This window comes from Lethenteron reissneri, chromosome 10 (assembly GCF_015708825.2).
Source record: "Lethenteron reissneri isolate LAM-NWPU_2019-01 chromosome 10, ASM1570882v1, whole genome shotgun sequence".
In the NCBI taxonomy this organism is placed as follows: Eukaryota; Metazoa; Chordata; class Hyperoartia; order Petromyzontiformes; family Petromyzontidae; genus Lethenteron; species Lethenteron reissneri.
The window spans coordinates 8809959-8834816 of record NC_083788.1 but is presented as its reverse complement, the minus strand read 5'-3'; the positions used below and the strand labels follow the sequence as shown (position 1 = coordinate 8834816).

The following is a 24858-nucleotide window of genomic DNA, read 5'->3' as shown; positions in this document are numbered from 1 at the left end:
AAAAAACAAGCTGTGTGCGTTTTATCAGAATATTCTACGTCTTGGACACTTGAGTGGCCGGGTGGCTCAGAGGCCAAAGCAATGAAATGAGACGCCACTGCGAAGAGCCTCGGTTCAAATCCGGATTTCAGCCACTTGTGATTCAACCGGATTTATCAGGTGTAGCGAATTGAGGTTCTCGGCCTGGTCACCAATGATAGCACACTAAAATCAAATGGCATTTGAATTTTCACCTAATTTGACTACAGCTCTGAGATTTCAAAACGGTCACTCAGCAGGCATTGTGGATACTTGTGCCTCTCTGACATGGTGTTTAAAAAAATGGAAGTAGTTCTTGGATGTCTAGATTTGAAGCTTTCGTGACTGCAATGATTCATATTCTTAGGTTTTTTCGGTAAAGTCACGTAGGTAAAAACATTAAAAAGTATGCGGCCCTTGCCCCACCACCTTCTCCAACCATTATATAAACGGAGTGGTAGCTCCTGCAATCTCTCATTTACTTGATATAGCTGTCGTGGCTGTGACGGTACCACCTGAAGACGGAAGCTTGTGTTGCCTCCGAAACGTCGTGATTTTTATTTTATATTACTTTTTAATGTTTTTACCTACGTGACTTTACCGAAAAAACCTAAGAATATAGTTCTTCGATGTCTTCTTCCGCGTGGCCATCCCCGAGCACACTGCGTATGCACTGCTCTGCGAAGGCTCCGAAACGATTTGGAAACAAATCAACCTACCGTTGATTTTTATCGCGAAGCCTCGGTTTGTTGTTTAATAATCAACAGTCGTGTCACGATCCACCGCACCCCTCGCTCCCGCCCCCTTTACTCATAACGATACAGGATCACGATTTGATTCAACATCAATTGCCGTTGTTTAATTTTAACCATCTCGTCCGTGCTTTCGTGTTGCTCTGTCTAGTCATGCTTCTGTCCTTGGCTCCATTGTCCTAATTGTAACGTTTGCAACATCTCAACACATCCCTGCGTGGCCCTGAAAGGAAACAAATATATAATAGGCCTTCTTTCATAGGCCCCATTTCCTAAAACTGTCACCTATCACGTACTTTTCCCTTTGAAGGCACTGCCAACGCAGTATCGCAAAACAAAAATTCGCGTGACTTCTGCATTTGTCCTTAAGTAATCGATTTGAGGGTACGAATTTATATTTGAATCGATGCGTCGTTACTTGCCTACCAGTCGTGACATGGCGCCTTGCTCTTGCGGGTGACATTGAATGAGTCGATGCCTTCATAGGTGCTCGCTAACAGCACTTGCCCTCAATAGCCTGTTAAGGCTATACCGGGGGGGGGGGGTCTTTGTCTTATTTGTCTTTGCTAACCCCTTGATATGCCATTCTCAAAACTGCTTATTGCCCAACGGCTGAACGTTTTAAACAATCGTCACATTAACAGTCCAACGATTATAACAGCCCACCGATTTAAATACTATAATACACGGTTGTTATTTTTTTTGTTGCCATTTTTACAAAGTTTGCTAACCGCCCGTGTCTGTCGGCTCCTTGTCCCCCCAGGATGCTGAACCGGAGACGAGTCCAACTCTACTGCAGGTGGACTAACATACGTAGAGTGCGAGATAGAAAAACTATTGAATGTTAGGTAGCCTTTAAAATAACGTTAATAAATAAAGTGTGAACACCTTAACTTCACCTCATCCTTGTGCAAAGTAAAGGTACATTTTTTCCCTTCAATCAGTAGCTCAAAGCTCAGAGTGAACACGGTGGTGGGGTTGGGGGGGGGTAATGATTGTTTTCGACCGACGGTGAAAGATGCACTGGCTGTCCGGCTCCTCAGATGAATGTCGCTTAATTGTGATTCTCAGATTTCAGCTCCGACATCAATCTACTCTCAACCGTCCACTCTGCGTTGCCTGTGCGCTGCTGTGCGTCTCGTGCATCCGCTTGCTGCTTTGCCGTTTTTTATCGGTCGCCGCATCGCGCGCTTTTTCAGATGCGTTTTTGTGGCCGTCTGGAACGCTCTTCCTTCCGATATTAGGAAGCCACTGGAGGCTATGCATTTTTTTTATTTAGATTGAAAACTAATTTATTCAGAACTGCTTTTTTGTGTTTAGGTTGTTGTCCTTCGCCCGCATCCTCAAATTAGCGTGGTTAGCTACGTACGGTGCGAAAGAAGTTCAACATACACACGTAGGTCACAAATGCAGTGTGCGTTTTAACACCGTAAGACAAACAATTTTATGAACTTTTGAACTCTCACTCAGCCCCTGTACTGATTTTGTTGTTGTCATTTCCCTTCCACACCCCCCCCCCCCCCCCCCAATGTTATCCCGATTGTGCTGCTGGCGGTGGCGTCATAAGTCAAAGTATCCTTTCGGATCTTTCCCAGAGCAGTGTGACCCCAGCCCACGGAAGCAGATATCACGGGGTTACTCCCTGAGATCCCTTCAAGCCACCTCTGGTCGACACGTGGTAAAGGGGCAGCACTTACCGCTGCATTGTGGTAAGTGCTACTCATACGTTGCATGACAGTCAACCCGATATTTTAATTTCCGGAGCTGGAGTTTATCCACCTAAAGCGTCCGCCTCTGATGCAGAACGTGTCTGGAAATGTGGCTGCAAGCGCGCTCGTTTCAAATTGCACCTTCGTACAGAATTGACGTTCCACATGATAAGCCACTTGTATGTATGCACATGTGCGTATGTTCTTTCTCACGCATCATACGTAGCCAACCGTACGTAGCCAACCGTGCGAATCGGAGGTGCGGAGGATGGACACTTCATTTGGCTACCATTTCTGAAAAAGAGCCGTATAAGCTCAGTGGACCTTACCTGGTTAAAAACAATGTTTTTATCGTTCACGAAGATGCACAGGGATATGCACACACAACAGGCGCGGCAGAATCCTTGGGACAGGTCTCGCCGTTTGAACAGTTGCGCGAAAAACCGGCCGGGCCATAGCATCACCGTGCCATCAGCAGCGACTCATCCGATGCTCGACGGTTACGTAGAATCTCGTACGATACCTCATCTCGTATAATTCTCTGTGCGTTCGACAAACTCTTGCAGCAAGTTAAGGTTGGTGGGGTGGCGGCGGCGGGGGGGGGGGGGGGGTAAGGCGGAGGTGGGTAAGGGGGCTGTGGTTGTTGTCTGGCAAGTCCCGTGGGTATAAAAGTTGCTTCTCCAAACTTCCGTAATCCATAGTCCATTGTTCGCCGACAGCAAGGGCCGTCATTTGACCCCCCCCCTGCCCCCCCCCCTCCCCCTGCCAACCACCTCCCTCGCTAAAAAAAAGTTCAACTGCCACGAGCTTCCGAGTTTTCATTCGTTTTCATTCGTTTTCATTCAGACCCAGTTGGTACAAAGGTAACGAAAATCCGTTGGCAATATTAGTTGTTTAACACAATATTAGTTGCGGTTTTTTTTCGTCGTACGGTTGTGCTCGATGTTCAGGTGCAGCAAAACTCGAGGGTCCGACGTACGAGCAGAATCGCAGCACACGGACGCTGCGCTGCTCTGCCCCATCATCCCCTGGAGATCTTTGTCAACGTATTTTCAATTAAGATCGCAGTTTCATCTAATTGTACGAAGGCTACCGGAGAACTGTTTTCCCATTGAGTTTACTCCACGAGTTAAACAAAAAAACAACAACAACACAAACCTCTCCTTTAAAGTTGAGAACCCATTGCCGCTCAGCTTCAATTTAAGCGGCGGCTTCGTGGTCTGCATCACGATCCACGCCCCGTCGACCCGAGTTCGAACCCCGGCCAGGGATCTGACGTCGGTGGCGAGGGACATCGAAGCCGTTCCGAGCTCGTCCGCTCCGCCTGCCCCACCACGGCGGCGTGACAACGATCGTCGTGGTGAAAGTGACGACGACAAAGCAAGCCAGACCCGTGCTGGACGTGGCACGGGGAGGCCATCGTCCAGCAAAGGGCTGACATTTGAACGTATTGGCGGAACACCGGTGGCGGGTGGTATATATGTAAAATAAAAAAATAAAAATTGTTCGCAATTATTATTTATTTTACCCGCGATTCGCAAAGCCCGTTCCGAAAATCTTGCGGGGTCAGTTCTCGTCATGTCGAAGCAGTTGGAAGACTGAATGTCGGTGCAAATATAGATTTTAGATTGTTTTACGAGGGCCGGTGTACCGCCAATACGTCTTATTTGGTATAATAATTGAAGAAAACAAGTGAATTTGCTTTCCGATTGTGACCAGCAACTTGGTAGAATGGATGAGCCAATGACCAGGTCTGTAAAGCTCGACAGATTCACGAAGTTGTTGAACGACGTATGAACGTTGAACCTCTTTCACACCATACGTAGCGCGGAAAAGAACGACGCCGTTCTTTACTTTGAACGGTGGGACACGGCACCCTCTGAATGGCAAACAGACGTGTGCAGTGCGTGCGTGCGTGTGTGTGTTTTATAACATAAATAATTGCATACACGGAGGGCACGCGCGCCTCTCAGGACGGCGAGCCCGCGATGAGATTTCTCCCGCGCGAGCCGCACTTACGCAGTGGACGTTCTGCGTGCGTGAGACACCGTGAGCCCCCCCCCACCCCTCCCCCCTCCACAACCTCATGCGAGTTTGCATAAAGGCCCATCGGGCAAACCACCACGGGGATCTGTCAAATCGCCACGAAGCGACAGGTGGCAGAGAAGTCTGTCCAATCGAGTCGCTCGGTTTGGTTCCTCGCGGGCCCTCGCCAAAACACTTTCAAGTCCTGCCACCACGGTAGGACCAACTAAACTTGGCTCCTCTAATCCCTCGTAGCTGTGGAAGCAGTGGAGTCGGCGGGGGGGGGGGGGGAAGGTGGCGGCAGCCGGGGGGAGCAGGGGAAATGTTTCTGCCCTTCTGATGTAAAACACCTCCGGCCGAGACCAAGGGTTGCCACTTGTCCTGGTGTTTTTTCCAGCATCGTCTTCTTGTCGAGGTAACCGTCCTGGGAAATCTACAAGTCTTCCCCGGTGCATGAAAAGTCCCGGCTTTTGTCCATCGCGTAATCATGCAGCGCTGGAGACAATGCGTTTGCGCGTAGCGCTCCCCTCTTCCGGTGTTGCGAAATATTCTTCTTCCCGTGATATGTCCAGGTTTTGTGCGTGTACCTCAGAGGCGGCAACCCCCTCTCCTTACCGAGACCCTTCGCAGGGGCCAGCGGGGCTAGCGGGGACTAGCAGGGAGTCTCCACGTACTCGTTCTGGAAGTTGGGCCTGGGCGGGCAGGGCGATGGCAGCGGGTGGCGGATGATGATGTTCTGCCGCGGAGGCAGGCATTCGTCGGGAAGCTGCATGACGTCCCAGATGAGCATGGCGGCGGCGGCGGTGGCCAGGAGGCACGCCACCACCTCCACGTAGCAGGACCACGCCAGCTGCGTGTAGGGCCCCACGCGGAAGAACGTGGCCAGACCGATCACCAGCACGAAGCCTGCGTGCGAGAGAGAACGGCGTCGGTTGGCTTTGCCGCAGCGGGGGAACAAACACAAAACGAGCCGGCGCTTCGGATGTGCCCGTCGAAAACGGGCGGTAGTTCTCCCATACCAAAGGGGTTGGCAACCTGCGGATCCGTAGCCGCGTGCGGCTCTCTAAGAACTGCTGCTTCGTGAGGTCGTTGTTTATCGAGGACCATCACCGTCTCGCATTAGTGTGCATCGCGGCTCTCTTTGTTTTTACCGAATTGTTGGTTGCTGACCCCTGTCCAATACGGTTGATCGGCAATAACAATTTCAAACCTCTAATCAATGTGTTGGTGGGGTGGTGGCGTGCCGCTATGTTGCCGCTGTGAGATTTCAAATGGAAACACTGTCAGCCTCTTAGGCTGGTGACCGGAGGAGACATGAGCGGCATGCAAATTACCGATGCATGTGCCCTGGTGAGGCCTGAAAAGGAATTGTGGCAATTTCCCATGACGCTTGCCGCAGCCTAATAAACCTAAAAACAATCCACAACGCATGAACTCCATCAGAAAAAAAAAACGCAATCATGTTTTTTAATACTACCGTATTTTGTATGAAACATGTTACGTATTATAAAAAAAAATCTTATTTAGGCTACCAACTCGAGAAGAGTGAAAATGTGGCCATTCCAGAAAGGCCACGGACATCAGCTCGTGTTGAGATGATGTACGTGCAATGTGGTGATCACATTACATGCATGCAAGGCATGAATGAGGGTAGTGCCTAGCTGCTGTTTGTGAACAGCTGTTTGTGAACAGCAGCTCACCTTCCTGTGTCGTTTATTATATTTTGTTTCCCAACCGTGAACCATATTCTCCAGTTGTGATGAGTTTCCTTTGCGTTCACAGAGGAGCGTTGGACTTGGATCGCGGATCGCTGTGGATTGTTCCAGTCGAGGTCCTTAAACAGAGGAATTGTGTGTGGCCCGTGGCTCGGTTCCATCGGGGGCATAGGTGCTAACCTGAGCATCCTGGCCAGTCTCCCCCTACAAGTCAATAAAATCCACGGCTTCGCCAAAGCCTCCAAAACTTGGCTCCTTCTCAAAATGTTTCGTCTTCTCCCGTGAAAACTGGACGTCCAGTTTTAGTCTTTTTTTTCATGTACCCCCCCCCCCCCGCCCCTTTTCTGTAACTTCGCTGGAAATACTCCCGGCACGAATAATTTATGAAGAAGCCCTATATGGTCTTCTTCTTGGTTCTTTCGGTAAAGTCACGTAGAAGGGAAATAATAAAATAATAAAAATAAAACATCATAAAATAATATAATAAAATAATATATTATCATGATATAATATAATAAAATCATATATAATTGTATTATGTTTTATTTTTATTATTTTATTATTTCCCTTCTACGTGACTTTACCGAAAGAACCAAGAAGATGAATCCCTGCAGTCACGAAAGCTTTAAATCGAAAAGCCCTATATGGGTTTTGTTGTAGCTCTGGCTGTAAACACGACTGTCTCGAATGAAGCGTAAAGGGAGGGGCGGCGCGATGTGGCCGAGCGCTCGCGCGCGCCGCTCCATGCAAGAGACTCGCGGTTCCGAGCCCCGTGGCCGCCCTGGTTAATAGTTCACCGCGAGTGAGAGGACCGTCTGCTTCACGGTGGAATGTCAGAGATCCCGTGACCTCATTCGAAACAACGCAACACAGCCATGTGGGATAAAAAAAATGGGGCCATGTATGTACATGGATGCCAAGGTGGGGATATGTTAACTGCCTCGCCTGGTATACAGGAGGACGTCGGTTCGATCCCGACCCTGAGGTATGTACATTGGGCGTTTGCGTGTTCTCCACGGGGTAAAATGGATTTTTCTCCGGGTCCTCCGGTTTTTCCCCCTCCACATTTAGAAACGCGCGTTCAGAGTAATTTGGCTGCTGTACATTTGCACGTGATAAGCCACTTCGTTGAGCTACCATTTGTGGCCACGTCACTTCTGAAAAAGAGCTATACAGCTCAGTGGGCCTTACCTGCCAAAATACAAATACTGTAGTAATATATGTATGTTGGACTTTTTTCGCACCATACGTAGCCAACCGTCATAATCAGAGGTGCGAGTGAAGGGCAACAAACAAAACACCAAAAAGCAGTTCGAAAGAAATGACTTTTCAATCTAGATTTAAAAGTGCATAACTCCAGTGTCTTCCTAATATCGCAAAGAAGAGCGTTTCACACGGCCGCAGTAGCACAGAATGTACGATGGCGTCACAGTAAAAAAAAATGACCCATAAGTTACTCAACTGCGTTCGCACATGCAAACGTCGACCCCTCAACTGCACAACTTTAGCGGGACTATTTGTGAAAAGGAGGCTTTCTTGGGTAAATAAATAAATGAATAATGCCTTCAGCTCGGGCATTCACGATTTTTCCTGTTGTGTTATTTACGCATCCCAGCGGGCCCATTACGACGGAGGGATTAAATTTAGCGCTCTCGATCCAGGCGCGCAGGCGCTGTGGGTGTTGTGGGTGACTGCACCCTCTCCCCTCTCCCATAACCAACCCTCCCCCCACCGAAATGTAGTTTTGGATGTGGCTGAGAGATGGCCACACAAATTTGTACTCTTTGGATTTTTCGGTAAAGTCACGTAGGTAAAAAAATTTATATAAATTAAATCACGACGTTTCGGAGGCAGCTTGTGTTTGGCAGCTTGTGTTGCCTCCGAAACGTCGTGATTTAACTTATTTTAATTTTATACCTACGTGACTTTACCGAAAAAAACAAAGAATATGAATCCTTGCAGTCACGAAAACTTCAAATCTAACACACAAATTTGAACAAAAATCACGGCACTGTATTTTTGGGCCCACGCTCTTCTTGCCTTCCACCAGGTGACGAAGTGCTGCTTGTGGTGAAGATGAAACATTCAAATTCCCATGAGCTAGCGCACGAACAGGAGGCTCAAGTACTGAATCAGCGGCCACTAAGTATATCTGAAAATGTGATATATAATTGAAATATAAACAAACTATTCACATGTTTTTTTTATTTGCCATGTAAGGCCCACTGGGCTATATAGCTCTTTTTGCAGAAGCGACCTGGCCACATACGATAGCTCAACAAAGTGGCGTGTCTCATGTGGAAATGTATAGCAGCCAAATACTCTAAACGCGTGTTGAATTTAAATGTGGAGGAAAACATCGGAGGACCCAGAGAAAAATCCACGCGACCACGGGGAGAGACACACGCAAACTCCAAATATACAGCAGGCGTCAGGGTCGGGATCGAACCCACAACCTCCTGTATACCAGACGAGGCAGTTAACATTTCGCCACCGTGGCACCCCACATAATTACAATGAACAGCACATCGGGGGATGCCGATGTGGTGTAAGGCAGAGGTCGGGGTGACGGATAGCCTGCGATGGAATAAAGTGTGGGAACTCCCCCCCCCCCAACCTCTTGCATTTCGACATCCCGCCAGCGTGGAACAGCAGGCCAAATTCCCTCAAGAATGGCTCTCTCGAGCTCCCTAGTGAAGGCCCTTCCACCGGCAGGGACGTGAGCAAGCAATTTGCAGGGCTGCACCTTTAACTGCACCTGTAATACAGTAACACTTATCTGACCTACTAAAGTGGGGTGGGGGGTGCGGGGCCCGGGGAAAACCACACCGTATGGGCCCACCAGATGCCTTCAAACTCAACCGCAAGTATTGCATCTGACACCGTGGCGTCGAAGCGCGGGGGGCCCCCCCAAACTGCGGGGCCCGGGGCTGTCACTCCGGTCCGCCGTACCCTAGAGATGGCTCTGGTGGTTGGTGGTGGTGGTGGTGGGTGGACGAGTTTTTCAGATCCTATCTCTAATCTAAGCAATAACCACCGGGGGAGTCATTCTCTAGTCATACCCCCCCCCCTACACACACACCGTCCTGCCATCCCCCGCACCCCCTTCACGCTCCTTGGCATCTCTCGCGAAAAGCGAAGGCACTGGATAGCAACCGCGGCCGGCGCGACAAAAGGACGAGCATTGGTTTTGGAGCGCCTCGGTCGCGCGCTGCGTGCGTGCGCTGCTTCTCCGCGCACTCCGCGGCAGTGCCAAGTCCAAGCGTCCTCCTCCCTCCCCGTAGCAAGTTACATCCTGTGGCGGCAGCGGAGGATATCCTGACGCCCCCGAGTCGCTGTATTTTTAGCTGTTTCCCGCGAACTGGCGCAGTGGGACTAATATTAGCAGTCAACGGCCACCCGCATTCAGACGCCTCGGACGAGGCCGCCGTGCAAACAAAGGCTGCAAGAGCGCGGCGCAGCTCGATTCGTCTTTCCACGCACAAGCCAAGCTTCTCTTTCACAAAAGCCCCCCCTCCCCCGCCCCGCTAACCCAGCCACCAAACACTGAGCCGCGATCGTTAACGACGCATGTGGTGCGTCTGCGCCTGCAAACTCGACGTCGTATCTGTTCGTGAATCGTCGTGATCATCTCCAGCCGTGGTCAAATCTCCTGGCCCGGATGAAAGCCTCCCAAAAGTAGCCGCCGTCGCTTCTGCCGCTGCCACCGCCGCCGCCGCCACCTCCCGCAATGCTGCTGCGATGTCATAATCCACCGAGCGCCTGCGTATGAAACGATTAAATTTTTTAAATCGCTCCATCTCTACGATGGACGGATTCTTTAAGATGCGTTCCATTCCTTGGCTGCCACTGCCGTCGTTATTATTATTCTTCTTGACCATCAGACGCCGTCGCTTCTGGCCGCGACACGCCCTGCGCCCAGGTCGACTTTTCTTCAGCAGTTTTGAATGGTGGCATTCAACATGCGTGTGACCTCTAATCGCACGCTAATAACAAAATAAAAACTGTAAGAAAATAATCACGTAATTTTTTTTGTAAAATACAATAATTCTAACACTAAAAATGATCTGTGTCTAGAATGTCCTGGCTGGCTGATGGCTAGGCTCCTGTCGACCTCGACAATAATTCTGTTGTTGTTAGTGGCTGCGGGCCGTTGAAACCGAAACTAGCTGAGTAATTGGCTCAATGGGATTTTCCATATAACAAATAAACATTGCATTGAAACGGCGAAGAGGTGGGAGTAACACATACAGAAGACCGACACGGTTCATTTATAATTGCTCTAACTTTTCAATGTCGTGCTCCTATTAATGTCATTCTTTTGCCATAATCTGGTTCTGGGCCAAGCAGGGCCAGGGGCGGATCTAGTGACGCTTTCGGTGCAGGTGACGCACAGAATGCGTCGCTTGACATACGAAAGCGGTAAAACATCAGCTGACTCGGTGGATTTCCCGAACGTGACAGCCCAGCTTCTGCAGTGGTTAAACAAGGGGGGCTCGGTACGGCCTCATCACGGCACGCATGTGCCAGTGGAAAATATTAGTCAGTTCTCCTTTACGTTTGAACACAGATAATGAATAGTATCATGTGACCAATATATGGTGGCTTGGAGGCGTGCTGCTGTTTTGCCGCTGTGGAATTTCAAATGAAAATGCTTTCTGCTTTTTAGGCTGGTGAAGAGGGTGGACACGAGAGGCATGCAAATAACCCACACATGTGCCCTGGTGAGGCTTGCAAAGGAATTTCGGCAATTTTTCACGTTGTGGCACAGCCTAATAAAAACAAAAACAAAAATCCACCAGGGCATGGACTGCGTGCAAAATTACGCAATCAAATATTCGAAACAACATGAAAGGGAATGCATTATGAAAAGGCACGCTTTGGGGGAACATTTTTCAAGCGCTGATTTGAAACTACCAAAGCCCGCTCGTGCCTGTAGGGCACATTTTATGGAGGCTCTGGTGTGATAAAAAAGAAACACCGTTTTACATTGCTCGGTGTGCGATGTGCGTTATGTAACAAGTGAGAAGAATTTGAACTACACAATAACCAGCCAAAAAAGAAAATCACACTGGCTGGGGGGGGGGGCCCTTCGGCGCAGCTGCACGAAGCCAGGTGTCTTCCTGAGTGGGCTGCCTTTTATTTACGCTCATCCATGTCAGCGCGCCCGCGCACGCACGCACCACGTGCGCGCGCGCGGGCGAGTGTGTGCGCTGCGTGTGTGCGTGCGTGCGCCGCCTCCCCCCCTGAGACGAGTCACCCCCTTCGCACAGATGAACCAGATTTGCTGCGCGTTTGTTTTTTTATTCTGCAAACTGCAGTAGCAGTGCCCCAGAGCAAGCAGAGGAGAGGGGTGGTGGGAGAGAAGGAAAGGGGCAGACCTGGTTTCTCCCCCCACCACCCACCCACACCGCCCTCCATCTGATAGCAGCCCTCTAACCCTAGTAAAGGTACTGGCAGCTGCTGGCCCCCGTGTTTCCCGACACGTGACCTTCGCAAGCAAGCTACTGATAACGGTCAACGTACGCGACTGCTCGCGCCGCCTGCCGCAACACAGTTCCGTGGCGCGGTCGTCGTTCACGGAGCAAAAAACGTGCGCAGAGAAGCGTTGAGAGTTGCATGCTGGGAATTGCATTGAGACAGAAGGAGGAGGGAGTGGATTGGAGAACCGACGCAGGTCCGTGAACGACGTTCAGAGAGAAGAGCGCGCTTGGGCAGGACACAACACGGCTAATGGGACGATGGGCAAGCGTAATAACGGAGCGGCGGCCAAGGGATGGAACGCACACTCGAGGTGCAAGGCCACCGAGGAGATGGAGTGATTCAGTTGGTTCGTGTGCAGCTGCTGGGTGGATTATTTACATCGCGGGATCGTGAGAGGTGGCGGCGGCAGCTTGGGGGAAGTCCTTGAACCAGCAGTGGATTGGCCGTGGCTATTTATGATGATCAAGTGAAGTAAGCAGCAGTAATAGGTACTCACCATTGATATTGTTAGGTTTTTTCGGTAAAGTCACGTAGGTAAAAAATTTAATTAATCAAAGTAAAATAAAATAAAATTAAAAATCACGACGTTTCGGAGGCAACACAAGCTTCCGTCTTCAGGTGGAACCGTCACAGCACGATACGTAACTTTACCGAAAAAACCTAAGAATATGAATTCTTGCAGTCACGAAAGCTTCAAATCTAGAACTCACCATTGATCTTTCCACGTACCTCGTATAAATCATTGCTGCGTATATTTTAAGCAAGGCGATAGGAAATCTGCGGAGGTTTTTTTTCCCCCCCGCGGATGTGTTGTACGGCTCTCCGATGCGTTTTTGGGTTTGTACCACGTGCTTCTCTGTACACGATGTCCGACGTTTCGCTCCGTACGTGCAGCGTTAGTCAAGAGCACTTCATCCAGTGATGGAGATAACACAGATGCCGAAGGTGTGGGCCATACAACACATTCCTGCGGAGGGAGCTGGTAGGAACGTTGGGTTGCTCGGTCAATGGCTAGGGTCAACGGCGGCGTTGTGTATTCCGCAAATATGCCCGACTGTGAGGGCGGGCACAAGCCGGCGTGAGTAGGTTAAACGTTGAGTTTTATAAGGGCACCACGGGGTGACCAGCCCCTCCCCACCCAGCCCCACACCTCCCACCCCCCACCCAGCCCCTCCACTCCCACCCCCCACCCAGCCCCTCCCCACCCAGCTCCACCCTCCCCACCCAGCCCCTCCCCACCCTCCCCACCCAGCCCCTCCCTCCCCACCCAGCCCCTCCCTGCACGACGGACGGACACAATAATTCCCTGTGGGCTGGTGTAACCAGGAGGTTCCTACCAGTATTATCGATTGTTTCTTTGTTTTATCTATAAATTGGTTGCTTTGTTTTATTTCAAAACACTGATACCTCTCGTTCTTTATCTTTATTTTACCAGGTACGGCCCACTGAGCTGTGTAGCCCTTTTTTCCAAAGTGACCTGGCCACAAATGACAGCTCAACGGAGTGGCTCATCGCGTGCAAATGTAGAGCGGCCAAACACTCTTCAACACACGCTTCTAATTGCGGAGGGAAAACCGTGGAGGACCCGGAGAAAAATCCACGCGACCACGGGGAGAACATACAAACTACAAATATACAGCAGGCGTCAGGGTCAGGGTCGGGAATTGAACATATGACCTGCTGCATACCAGGCGAGGGAGTGTTCATCTCGCCACTGCGGCGGGTGTGATTTGATTAACATCTAAATCCCGTCCGGGTGCAGCGGATGGGCAGTGGCTAGCACACCGCACTCTGAACCCGGTGACTCGAGTGTAAATCCTGGCCACGGCCAACATCAGCGGCGAGTCATTTCTGAACCGGTCCTGGACACACACCGCACCAGTCCGAACTGACCAGTGCGGCGTGTGCACGTACATGCGCTGCCGTGCGGGTTGTGGCAGTTACTGTGTTTCACCATACTTCACCATACTTCACCACATACAATGCTGATCAGTGCGGGTTGCTGAAGGTCCAGGGGAGCACAGACGCGCTAGTGTCATCATCGTCGTCGTCGTCGTCACGATCCATGGGCAGGTAGCCCGTAGGTTTCCAACGCACATTTCGCAACTGTTTCCACTTTTCTCGAGTGTACGAGTGCAGAATAGCAATGGATGTGTCTGCAGTGTCATCTGCTGACCACCTCCCATGAGCCCGTCGTGCATTGATGGTGGGTCACCCATCCTCCCAGTGCTATGCAGACTCAAACTCCCGCTGCTAAGATGACGAGATGCGACGAGCACGGGAGCTTTCCAGGTGACTCGCTTGTAGACCATTAAATTATATTGTTCTTGTTGTTGTTATTATTATTTAAATCCCACAGCCATTTGATCACTCCTCCTCCGCACGCCTCCATAACCGCGGACAAACGTGCGGAGGGCAACAGCGTGAATGTATTTTTTTATCTACATCATGAGGCCTCCTTAGCCAGTACCAAAAAACTGAAGACTTTTTAACGAGGAATTATGTCTGCATTAACCACAATACTTTTGATCAGAATGCAAACAAAAAAGCACACTGATAATATATGCATTGTCCTTGAAACTGATTGGTCTACACCAGATCCAGCTTTCTTTTGAGCCTAGTCTCAAACGGTGTTTAGTTTCAAGGACAGAGTATGTTTTTTTTTGGGGGGGGGGGGGGATTCTGACCACAAATATTGTGGTTAATGCAGACATGTTTCCTCATAAAAGGTTTCAGTTTTGTTGCCAGAAAAAAGGGGAGAAACCCTATTCTTATCTTTTATAGTTTTGTATGTTTACAGAGTGGTGCCCACCTGATGATGATTGCTTGTGTTGCAATCGAACCGTCGTATGCTAGTGTTTAATTTAATGTATTACTTTATCTTGATACGTGACTTTTACCGAAAGAACCAGAGAATAATTCCTGCAGTCACGAAAGCTCCAAATTAAGTTTGGTGCCCAGCACTCACATGCCAGCTGGAAGGTACCCGCCATGGCCTCCTCCCACCAGTCCGTGTTGGGGTTGAGGCAGGGCGACCGGGCCCACGCTAACACGTAGAGCAGCAAGCCGAGGAAGAGGGCAGCACTCGCAATCAGGTTGCACCCCCGCATCATGTCGAATTGCACTGTGGGGGGAGGGGGGGGGGGGTTGGTGACAGCGGCAAAACAAAAATCTCAAAACGGGGCCAAGTGGATACCCCCCTTCGGCCCATGGGTCACAGCTGGCCCACGTGACACCTACCAACAGTGGTGGCACTGCGAATGAGAAAGCGAGCGGAGGCTTAGGGCACAGCAAGGAGGCTCAATGTCGCCCTGAAATTCACGGGAAAAAAATAAGGATGTGTAAGCAAATCATCGGCACATGCAAAGGCTAATGATCGTATTATATTTACAATGGCAATCCCATCATTTCTATCTTGTCTGCATCTCTTTTTTTATCTTACAACGGTAGATATTTTATATTACCTCACATGATCTCTACATATCTTATCTATATATCTCGTCATCTCACCCGGATTTTATTCATGACATCGAGGGGTCCCTAAAAAGAATAGGTGAGCACTACCACTGCCTAAAAATGTAAATGCTCCTTAACCAAAATGTATCCATCACTCTAAAACCACTTTGCCGAACTAATCATAAACTTTAGGGGAATTTTTTTTTTACCTCCCAAACACCGCGTTCTAATTTTAATATGCGTCTTGCTGTGACAGGAGTGACCGAGGTCTCGGTGTGTGTCAATGTGTGGTTGCCAACCAAAAATATCTGAAAGCCCTACTCAGCCCTCAGTAAGGAAAGGTTCCGTACTTCTGGCCCTATAACTTCAGAATCTCTCAGAATTATTTATCCTGGAGAAATCCGATGAGCAAGCATGCTCTTTTTCACAGACGTCCAACTTGGGTAACCAGAACTGCCACATTGATAATTTTCACTTCCTCTCGTTTTAGTTTTTTGTTCCCAATTTTTATTCCAGTCGTGCTCTCGGCATCATTTCATGAAACGAGGACCCAGGGCAGAATGCCACGTGGCGCCTCCTTTTTCATTAGCGACAAAAGAATTGGCCCATTGTTGAGGTCCACCTTGGTGTCGGGCTCGAGGCAAATTTCACCTTTTGTTCCCCTTCCCCCAAGGGGGCAGCATCACGTGGCCGCAGAAGTGGTAATGTTGAATTTTCAGAGATGAAATTTCAACCCTAAACGAAGGGCATTTTATTATGTTTTATTTTTATTATTTTATTATTTCCCTTCTACGTGACTTTACCGAAAGAACCAATAAGATGAATCCCTGCAGTCACGAAAGCTTTAAATCGAAACATAAAAATGTTTTATTTTTATTATTTGATTACTTCCCTTCTACGTGACTTTACCGAAAGAACCAAGAATATGAATCCCTGCAGTCACGAAAGCTTTAAATCGAAACATAAAAATGTTTTATTTTTATTATTTTATTACTTCCCTTCTACATGACTTTACCGAAAGAACCAAGAAGACGAATCCCTGCAGTCACGAAAGCTTTCAATCGAAATAAAACCAAAACTGTTTCGTGATTGGCGACGTGTCTGCGACCATCAACTCACGCTACTCGAAATTACGTTTTCAATCACGATTCGAACCCAGATTCAAACCCAGAATCTTAGCGGTGCTGGCTCAGGCAACCCCTGAACTCACCCGGCCACCTCACGTTCCATTTTGTCCCCACATCAGGCGGCTTACAACGCGGCAATATTGCTCAGCGCACTCACTCCTGAGCAACTTTCGCGCAGAGTCAATTGCATCTCTGTCAACAGCCACTTGCCAATTCTGCAAGGGATTCACAAAGCTTCCCACGTGCTGTAAAAATGTAAAGGTGCAGCCCTGCAATGGCTTGCCCACGGCACTGCTGGTAGAAGGCCCTCCACTAGATGGTGCCCTGGATGGACCATAAAGAGGCTCTTTTGGGATACAGGATTTGGCGTCCATCCACTTTATGGCTTCCATCGTTGTCTCAGGCCATGCGAGCGATTCCAATATTCAGGAAAATGTGACACACAATGCACCGTATGTATATATTGTGTGTATGTTTAACTTATTTCGCGCCGTACATAGCCAACCGTGCGAATCGGAGGTGCGGGGAAAGGACGACAAATACAGTCTACGTGTGTGTCTCTCTCTGTTTGTCTCTGTGTGTGTCACTCTGTGTGTGTCTCTGTGTGTCTCTCTCTCTGTGTGACTCTGTGTGTGTCACTCTGTGTGTGTCTCTGTGTGTGTCTCTCTGTTTGTCTCTGTGTGTGTCTCTCTGTGTGTCTCTGTGTGTGTCACTCTGTGTGTGTCTCTGTGTGGGGAGCGGTAGTGTAGCGGTTCGCGCGCTGCACTCCGAACCTGGCGACCCGGGTTCGATTCCCGCTCACGGAAAGCACCAGTGACGATTATCTCAACCGGTCCTGGGCCTCCCCTAGGTCGACTCAGCCTCAAATGAGTACCTAGTGCGATGTGTAAACATCGCCGCTAGGGAGACAAAGGCGGTCGGGCGTGGTGCTGGCCACCCACCCCCTCGTGTGCCGTTCCGGCCTTCATAGGTGCTCGCTAACAGCACTTGCCCCTACAGTCTGTTAAGGCTATATGGGGGATCTTTGTTTTTGTTGTTGTCTCTGTGTGTCTCTCTCTGTTTGTCTCTGTGTGAGTCTCTCTCTGCTTATGTGTCTGTCGGTGTGCCTCAGTGTCTGTGTTTTGTCTCTTTCTCAAATTTAGCGATTTTCGGAAGAACGTTAAGCAACCAGGTGGGGTGCTGACTGTTGTGTTAGCCGACTCTCTGTGTTTTATTGCATTATATTTCTAAGTTTACTATTTTTGTTTTCTCATTCATTCTTACCTGCTGATGGTTGCTCGTGTTGCAATCGAAACGTCGTTTTCTGTTATTTCATTTATTTTCTTCCTACGTGACTTTACCGAAATAACCAAAGAGTAATTCCTGCAGTCACGAAAGCTTCAACTCAAGTGTTTGACTATCATTGTTAGCCGTGGTCAATCCACTGCTGGATGAAGTCCACTCTAATTCACCGCAATCTCTCATCAACCTGCAATTTTCTATACTATGCACAGCCAAATTGTCTTTTTTTAAATAAAATCTACGTTTTTATTCCAGTCACAGTTCATGAAAATATATATATAATTGCACACCACTGCATATCCTTGATGTAGCCTGTATCAAATTTTTTAAAAGTATTTGCAAGCTCCCTGCGGCGCTCGCTCTGTACCGGGCGCTTGCTTAATAAAAAAAAGATTATAAGAAACAAAATAATATTTTCAAGAACCTTGTTAAAAATATAGACGCATCGTTTTACTTAGTCTGTTTGCAAAAGGTACTATTTCAAATCTCAACGATGACCGATCAGAATTGAAGTGATAACACAGCCTGCAGCAAATGATTTTGCATGAAGGATTTTTTTTTGTCACAGTCAATGAGCAGAGCTTAGTGCTGCTACCCAGGTCTCCCTGGAGACCTTTTTTTAGGGGGGGGGGGGTGGTGGGGGGCGGAGGAGGAGGGGGGGGCAATTGGAAAAAACAAGTTTAATCCCTCGAGACTTTTAATCGCAATAAACTCCCACTCACTTTCAACAAAAGATGTCGATTCTGGTGGTTGGCAGAACAGAAATACCACATTCTATCATTAAGTTATGCCATTCCCATACCATCAAAAATACGTGTATATTATGACTACTGAAATATATCTAGTATAAAAATACGAATATTATTGCCCGTAAATCAATTTGCCGTGTGATGCACGCGTTTTTTTCCGCAAGCATTATTGCCCTATCTCCTTCACGAAGTTTTCAAATATCTGGTGTTGCTTTTCACATTTCACCCTCATCTGAATCGAAGATGACAATTCCGTCGAGTTAGAGGTATTGGATGTCTTTGTGTTCACCTTAGTGTGTATGCTGTGTTCACAAGATGGTCCCAATAATCGTTAAACTGAATTATCTAAATACAAACTACCACACGCCAAAAACAGGAGTTCACGTCTTTCCCATGGCAGTTTAACGATACTCTTATAGGACATCTTCTTGGTTCTTTCGGTAATGTCACGTAGAAGGGAAATAATAAAATAATAACAAATAAAACATAATAAAATCTAAATTCTCACGACGTTTCGGCCACAACGCAAGCAGCCGTCCTCAGGTGAAGAACAGGAAAGACAGCGTCGGACGCTGTCTTTCCGACAGACCTGTTCTTCACCTGAGGACGGCTGCTTGCGTTGTGGCCGAAACGTCGTGAGAATTTTATTTTATTATTTTTATTATTTCCCTTCTACGTGACTTTACCGAAAGAACCAAGAAGACGAATCCCTGCAGTCACGAAAGCTTTAAATCTTATAGGACAATCTATAGACTTGCGTTTCTAGTACTATTGCGTCCATTGATAATTATATGATCAGGTGAGAGTCTAACGGCATGTTATAATCCCTTCTGCCGCACAAAAAGTTCTCGACTAATCCTACACCACGTCTGGAGTGTTATGCGTCCTTTAAACTGAGCGGCAGTGATGTTTGAAGCGTGGCGTTTAAACAAACGACACTGAGCGCACGATGGTTCCACTTATTCATTCGCCAACGCAGGCCGTTGACGCACATCCACATGGCACGGGTAGCTAGGGGGCCCCCCTTTGGACATTCTCACGGCAATTAAAAGGGCAACGGAAGTTAAAGATTTTGCGATTGGAAATTTTAACTCCGTGCACACTGATGGCTCGCTCAATGGCAATCAAAAAAAGAAATGCCAAGCCAAACCCACTTTAGGCGTACATCAAAATCTCACGAATGCATTTGAACGCAACAATTCAGATTCCTATGGAGAAGCTCCCGGGCACGTCAAATGCAAACGTCGGGCACTGCGCGGGCGAACACAACGGTACGACCCAACGCACACGTCGGAAAGCCGGAATTTCATCCGCACACACCTGCAGAATTGTCATTACATCTCAAATACATTCCATTGGACACACGTTTTTTAAAATCGTTTTTTGGCGTCCAGTGTGTTGTCCCACCCACGCACCTCTGATTCGCAACGCTTTTGCTACGTACGGCGCGAAAGAAGTTCCACATACGTACGTACGCACATTTAATTAGACACATTCTGCGGAGATATAACCACCGCGTCCAATCGAAATCTGCGCGCGTCCGAGTGAAGCAACGCCGTCGCCACGTGTACGGGAAGAGGAGGTGCGAAAGAGTCCGCCTTACGCTTGACGGTGGCATGCGACTCCAGGTATCCCGCAGGGTCAGACCCCCAGCCCAAGTTCACGCACGGCACGCTGGGCCCCCTCTGCTCCTCCTGCCTTTCCCCGGGGGTCTCGCCGCCCTGCGCTGCCGCTCCGCCGCTCGCCTCCGTTCCGGCGTAGCACATGCGCCAGAGTCCCACGCTCCGCCGACGACCCTCCTCGAGACTCTGGTAGACCCAGTTGGCCGTGAACGCCGCCACATTGTTGAGGACCAAGGAAACCAGCGCCACAGCCACGGCCAGCGCCACCAATTTGGCGTTCAAAACCATCGCTGAGGTGCGCGCTGGCAACGGCAAAACTTCGCCCGCCCCCCCGCCGGTGCCGGTGCCGAAGGCCGCCGTCGATCGCTGCCCTCCGCCGACTGCTTTACTCCGATGGGCCATGGCCGGTGCACGCTCGCATGTGGGGTGAGGCCATGTGCGCTGGGCCATGCCCGCGTCGTGGTGTTCGGGCGACCCCGCCGGCAGGAGCTGCAGCGCCTTCGGGGCTCTTTTGAATTTCACTCGACGACTTGGACTTTCTCTCGGTGCAATGCGCTCCCGGTCAGGCCTGTTTTTTTTTGTTGTAGCGCGGGTCTCCCTCGCAGCAGCTCACCTGGCCCCGGTAACCGCGTCTGCTAATGGTCAATGATTCTCCCGTCCCCTCCCACCACCCACCCCACCACCACCACCTCCCTCCCTCCCTCAAACTCCTGATGCGCACGGCAGTTCAATGCGAGAGGAGGCTCCTGCCGCCCAAGTGGATGCACATTTGCGCACGCGGCGACTGAATAGAAAGGCGGTGACTTTTATTTATTTATATGTAGCCTCCCACGAACACCGCTTAAACAGGATCTGTTTCCTATCGGGTGGAAGGAAAAATGGGGGTTTGGGTAGCAAATTCTCTCCCCCACCCCTACCCCACCCACCTCACCACTCCTCCTCCCCTCAACTCCCATCCTCCACCATCACTACCACCACCCTCAGCACCCCACCCCGCAGGAGCACAGCGAAGCATGGGGAGGAAGCTGTTGGGAGGAGGTGGTGGTCGGTTGCTGGCTGGCTGGATGGAGAGGGGTGGGGGGCTGACCGAGGATGTGGCAAGGAGTTGCTGCTACATTTATCGGGAGCGAAGTGGTGGGGGGGGGAGGCATTGCAATGGCTCGACGTGGGGTGGGGGGGGTGGCTGGACATCCCTGTGTGTGTGTGTCTGCAGGACGGGCGGCGAGAAACGCGGAGGGATGTGGCGGGGGCAGGCGATTATAGCCAACCAGGATGTTGACATCAAGCGGTGGGTCTCGCTCGCAGCTCTTCCCACACTCGGCTGTTTGTGGATCTGCGCTGACGCTTCCTGTCCCATGGCTGGCCAGCACGTACTGTACGTCAGGAGGGCGCGCGATAAATCTTAGAGTGGCCCGGCTATCCCCCCCCCTCTCTCCTCCTCCTCCTCTTCCCCCCTTGTGCTGACGCAGACTCGGTGTTGCGTCTGAGACGCCACCTACGGGAGGGTGTGAATGATGGAAGCGTGTACGTTCCAATTCCACGTCAGATATCCTGTCGTCGTCCCCCCCCCCCCCCCGTGAAAGTCTAAATTCATTTCTTTCGTAGACCACCAATCGTGACAATTAAATCCTGCAGCACTAATTCGTCTCTTTGACCTGCTTGCGTTTTTAAAACTAAAAATATACATAAATATCAACCTTTAAAATGTTATTATTACTTGGTCGTTTTTTCCTCCAAATTATATTCCTATTGTGTTTAAAAAAAAAAAACGTGAGATGGCAACGTGTTGAAAAAGCCATTCAAGATTTTTAATCTTCAATGAAATCAGTAACACTACCTGACTTTCCTAATCATCGTCTTCGTCCAAAAAAGCATTATCATTAATTAACTTATAATCATCCACACACAGCCTCAAACTGCCTTTCAATCAAATAAAAATCACAACAAAAAATTTTGGAATGGGAAAAAAAATCGTGGGAAATTTGCCAGCGCAGTCATTGACAAAGATTGATTCCACTGCCTTGCTGAAAAAAACGTGGGCCCTCTATTCCACCCTGTTGTGAGCCAGACCTCGGAGCATTTGGCAAAGGACGAAACCGTCCTTGGCTCGGAACAGGGTATAACAATCCACAATGCGAGCCCACGTTGACATATTTATACTACTCCATTTTTGTAGACTATTTATAATGATTCGCCGCCTGACCGCTTGCTGTTTGCGGCTATATTTGCACTCTGAGATAAGATTAACGGCAGGATATCGGTGAGGTCACTCAGCCAGTCTCTCTTTCTCTGCCATCGTGGATGGGCGTGGGCGGATGGCAGGGGGCGGAATTGTTTTTTGAGGAAACAGCAAATGTAAGACTTGTTTAAATGTTCACAAGCATTTCAACCTAAATATGATATCGAAGGTGAAGGGAAAGGTGCCGCTGACGGCAGGACCTCCACCGAGAGGAAACTCTAGAGAGCACGTCTATAGGGTGTCGTGGCCTGCTCTTCCCTGCTGGCAAGAAGACATCGTGGAAGAGGTGGGAGTCCCCACACTTTACCCCACCGCGCGCGACCTGCCGATCACAGTGAATTGCGGTACAACGTTTCGCACTGCAGGGTCGACAGAGGCGAGTTTTTTTCAGTTTTCAGTTTTTTCAGTTTCATTTATTAGGAAGTGCCCTGTGAGCCATTCGGCTCTTGACTCGGGTGCAACCGCAACAAACAAAAACGTGAACAAGAAAACATCTTCAAGTGACTACGCGCAAACAGAAAAATCCAGGAAAAAACAGCAAAGTCCTTATGGGGGGGGGGGGGGGGGGGAGAGTCAAGAAACCTGCCCATTGTTTCAACTGCCGCGCCGGAGGATCAAAACTGCTCAGCTCAGGAGTATGCAATCCGTGACACCACGGCAACGTTCACAGTGTTCGTGAATGCATACTTGTACACGTGACAGTGGGATGTTCTGTACTTTTATTGTCAGTGGATGCCTGCGGACAGGGGGAGTAGTAGTCACCTTGATTCAGTCACTTCGAGATTAACTCGCCCACCTGAGTTCGATTCCCAGCCACAGCTAATGTCAGTGGCGGGTGATGTTAAAACATCTCCTGAATGGCTCCTTCACTGGCCCGCCCTGGGTGTAAGTCAGTAGGTCTCCATTTAACCATGAAGTGAATTTAACCTAATTGTGACACATCCTTGACTCTTTCGCAACCTGGGTTGCATCGAATTATGTAGGTGACGCTGCTGCTGCTGCTGCTGCATTGGCAGTGGTGCACAAGCACAGTGAATATACAGACATCCAACAAAATCGTCAATAACTCTGTGGTCTTCAAGGAAAAATATGTATAATAGGCGACGTTTCAGGCAATGGCCCTTTTTCACAGCACATACATATATCTTAAGACAATGTTATTGACGGGTGTGTTGAGCTTCTTTGGGGTAACATAGAGACATTTTAAGTAAACATAATATTTATGTGTTTTTTATATTATTAACGTAACAAATCTCGACTAACTTTAACAATTCTGTTATTGACTCGATGTCAATAGAATAATTTTAAGAATTTAATTAAATTTATTTTATTTTATTACTGTATTAACAGCCAATGGAATCAGAGGTGATGTCAATAGAATAATTAAACAAAAAATTCCTGAACGAATAATTGTTTGAAATTAAATAATAGCTTTTAATTGAAGTAATATTTTTGTCCATTGAAGGCCAGCCTGTGGTCTGGAAGAAAAAGCTTTTGTTTGGTGTTCAGATCAATCACACGCTACATTGCCTAATTATTGAAATGAACTGTGCTAGATTGCCGTCCTGTCCTCCCGTTAAAACACTTGAACGTGTACGACGGAATATGTATTTCATATATACTTCAGTAGAAGTCCTCAAACTACCCCCTTTAAATCAGCAACATCACCCAACTAAGCTAGAAAAAAACTGTTCACTTCATAGCTAAGTTCACAAAGAAGGCCATGAAGATGGAATGAAGATAAATCAGTGTTGGAGGGGAGATGCCTTGCAAACACAACAGAGCCAAACTGCATACCAGGGCCGACTATTAAAGGTAGAACTGAATCAAAAGGATTACGGTGGACAGGAGTGAGTTCAATAGAGAGAGTTGCTTTAAATTGTCACGAAATTGTCCGCTGTGACATACGGATCAGAGACGTGGGCATTGACGTATAAATAAATAAAAACAACGTTAAAGGAGCACAGACGGAAGATGCACACTTGAAATCACACCGAGAGACAGGAAGAGGAGAATATTCTAAGGTTTTTTCGGTAAAGTCACGTAGGTAAAAAATAAAAAATAAAATTAATAAAAGTAAAATAAAAAATAAAATAAAAATCACGACGTTTCGGAGGCACGTAGGTAAAAAATAAAAATAAAAATTAATAAAAGTAAAATAAAATAAAAATCACGACGTTTCAGGTGGAACCGTCACAGCACGATAGCTGTATCAAGTAAGAGAAATTCCAAGAAAACAGTCCTTGTCTATATACTGGTTGAGGGTGGGAGGAGCCAAGGTAGACCCTGAATATTCTTTTTGTGAGGTTCGGTGCTGCTGAAGCACGCTGTTAGGAATGAGCCTTTGTTGTGTAAACTAGGTGCGGCTGATGTAAAGGTGCGTGTAAATTTAATTTTAATTTTTTACCTACGTGACTTTACCGAAAAAAACCTAAGAATATGAATCATTGCAGTCACGAAAGCTTCAAATCTAGAAGGAAGAGAAGCCAATCGATTTGGGGAGCGAATGAAACGCGGAGACATCACATTCGTTTGCGCAGAATGGGCTTCGAGCTGGACATGACCGCGCGAATGAATGAGTTGCCAGTGGGCGAAAACTAACCGCATGGTCAACGAATGGCAACCGAAGGCAATGCACCCGGCCGGCAGGATGACCGGCCGGGGAGATGGAGCGACGAGAT

The 24858-nt window shown here is 48.6% G+C and overlaps 1 protein-coding gene across 1 annotated transcript; it reads right to left on the bottom strand.

Annotated features, from left to right (window-relative positions):
- Positions 1-20569, bottom strand: TMEM204 (transmembrane protein 204). Its single transcript, XM_061549501.1, has 3 exons — positions 19920-20569; positions 14672-14827; positions 1-5410 (listed from the first exon to the last, which is right to left on the bottom strand). Exons 1-3 carry the CDS (start codon positions 20386-20388, stop codon positions 5157-5159), a joined length of 879 nt encoding a protein of 292 aa, XP_061405485.1. The 5' UTR covers positions 20389-20569; the 3' UTR covers positions 1-5156.
- Between the last annotated feature and the right edge of the window lie 4289 nt (positions 20570-24858).

Coding starts and splice junctions, on each gene's coding strand:
- TMEM204 (XM_061549501.1), bottom strand. CDS start 20,388: ATGGCCCAGCGCACATGGCCTCACCCCACATGCGAGCGTGCACCGGCC. Junction 14,828..19,919: donor GTCGCATGCCACCGTCAAGC/GTAAGGCGGACT, acceptor CTCCCCCCACAG/TGCAATTCGACATGATGCGG. Junction 5,411..14,671: donor GGGTACCTTCCAGCTGGCAT/GTGAGTGCTGGG, acceptor TCTCGCACGCAG/GCTTCGTGCTGGTGATCGGT.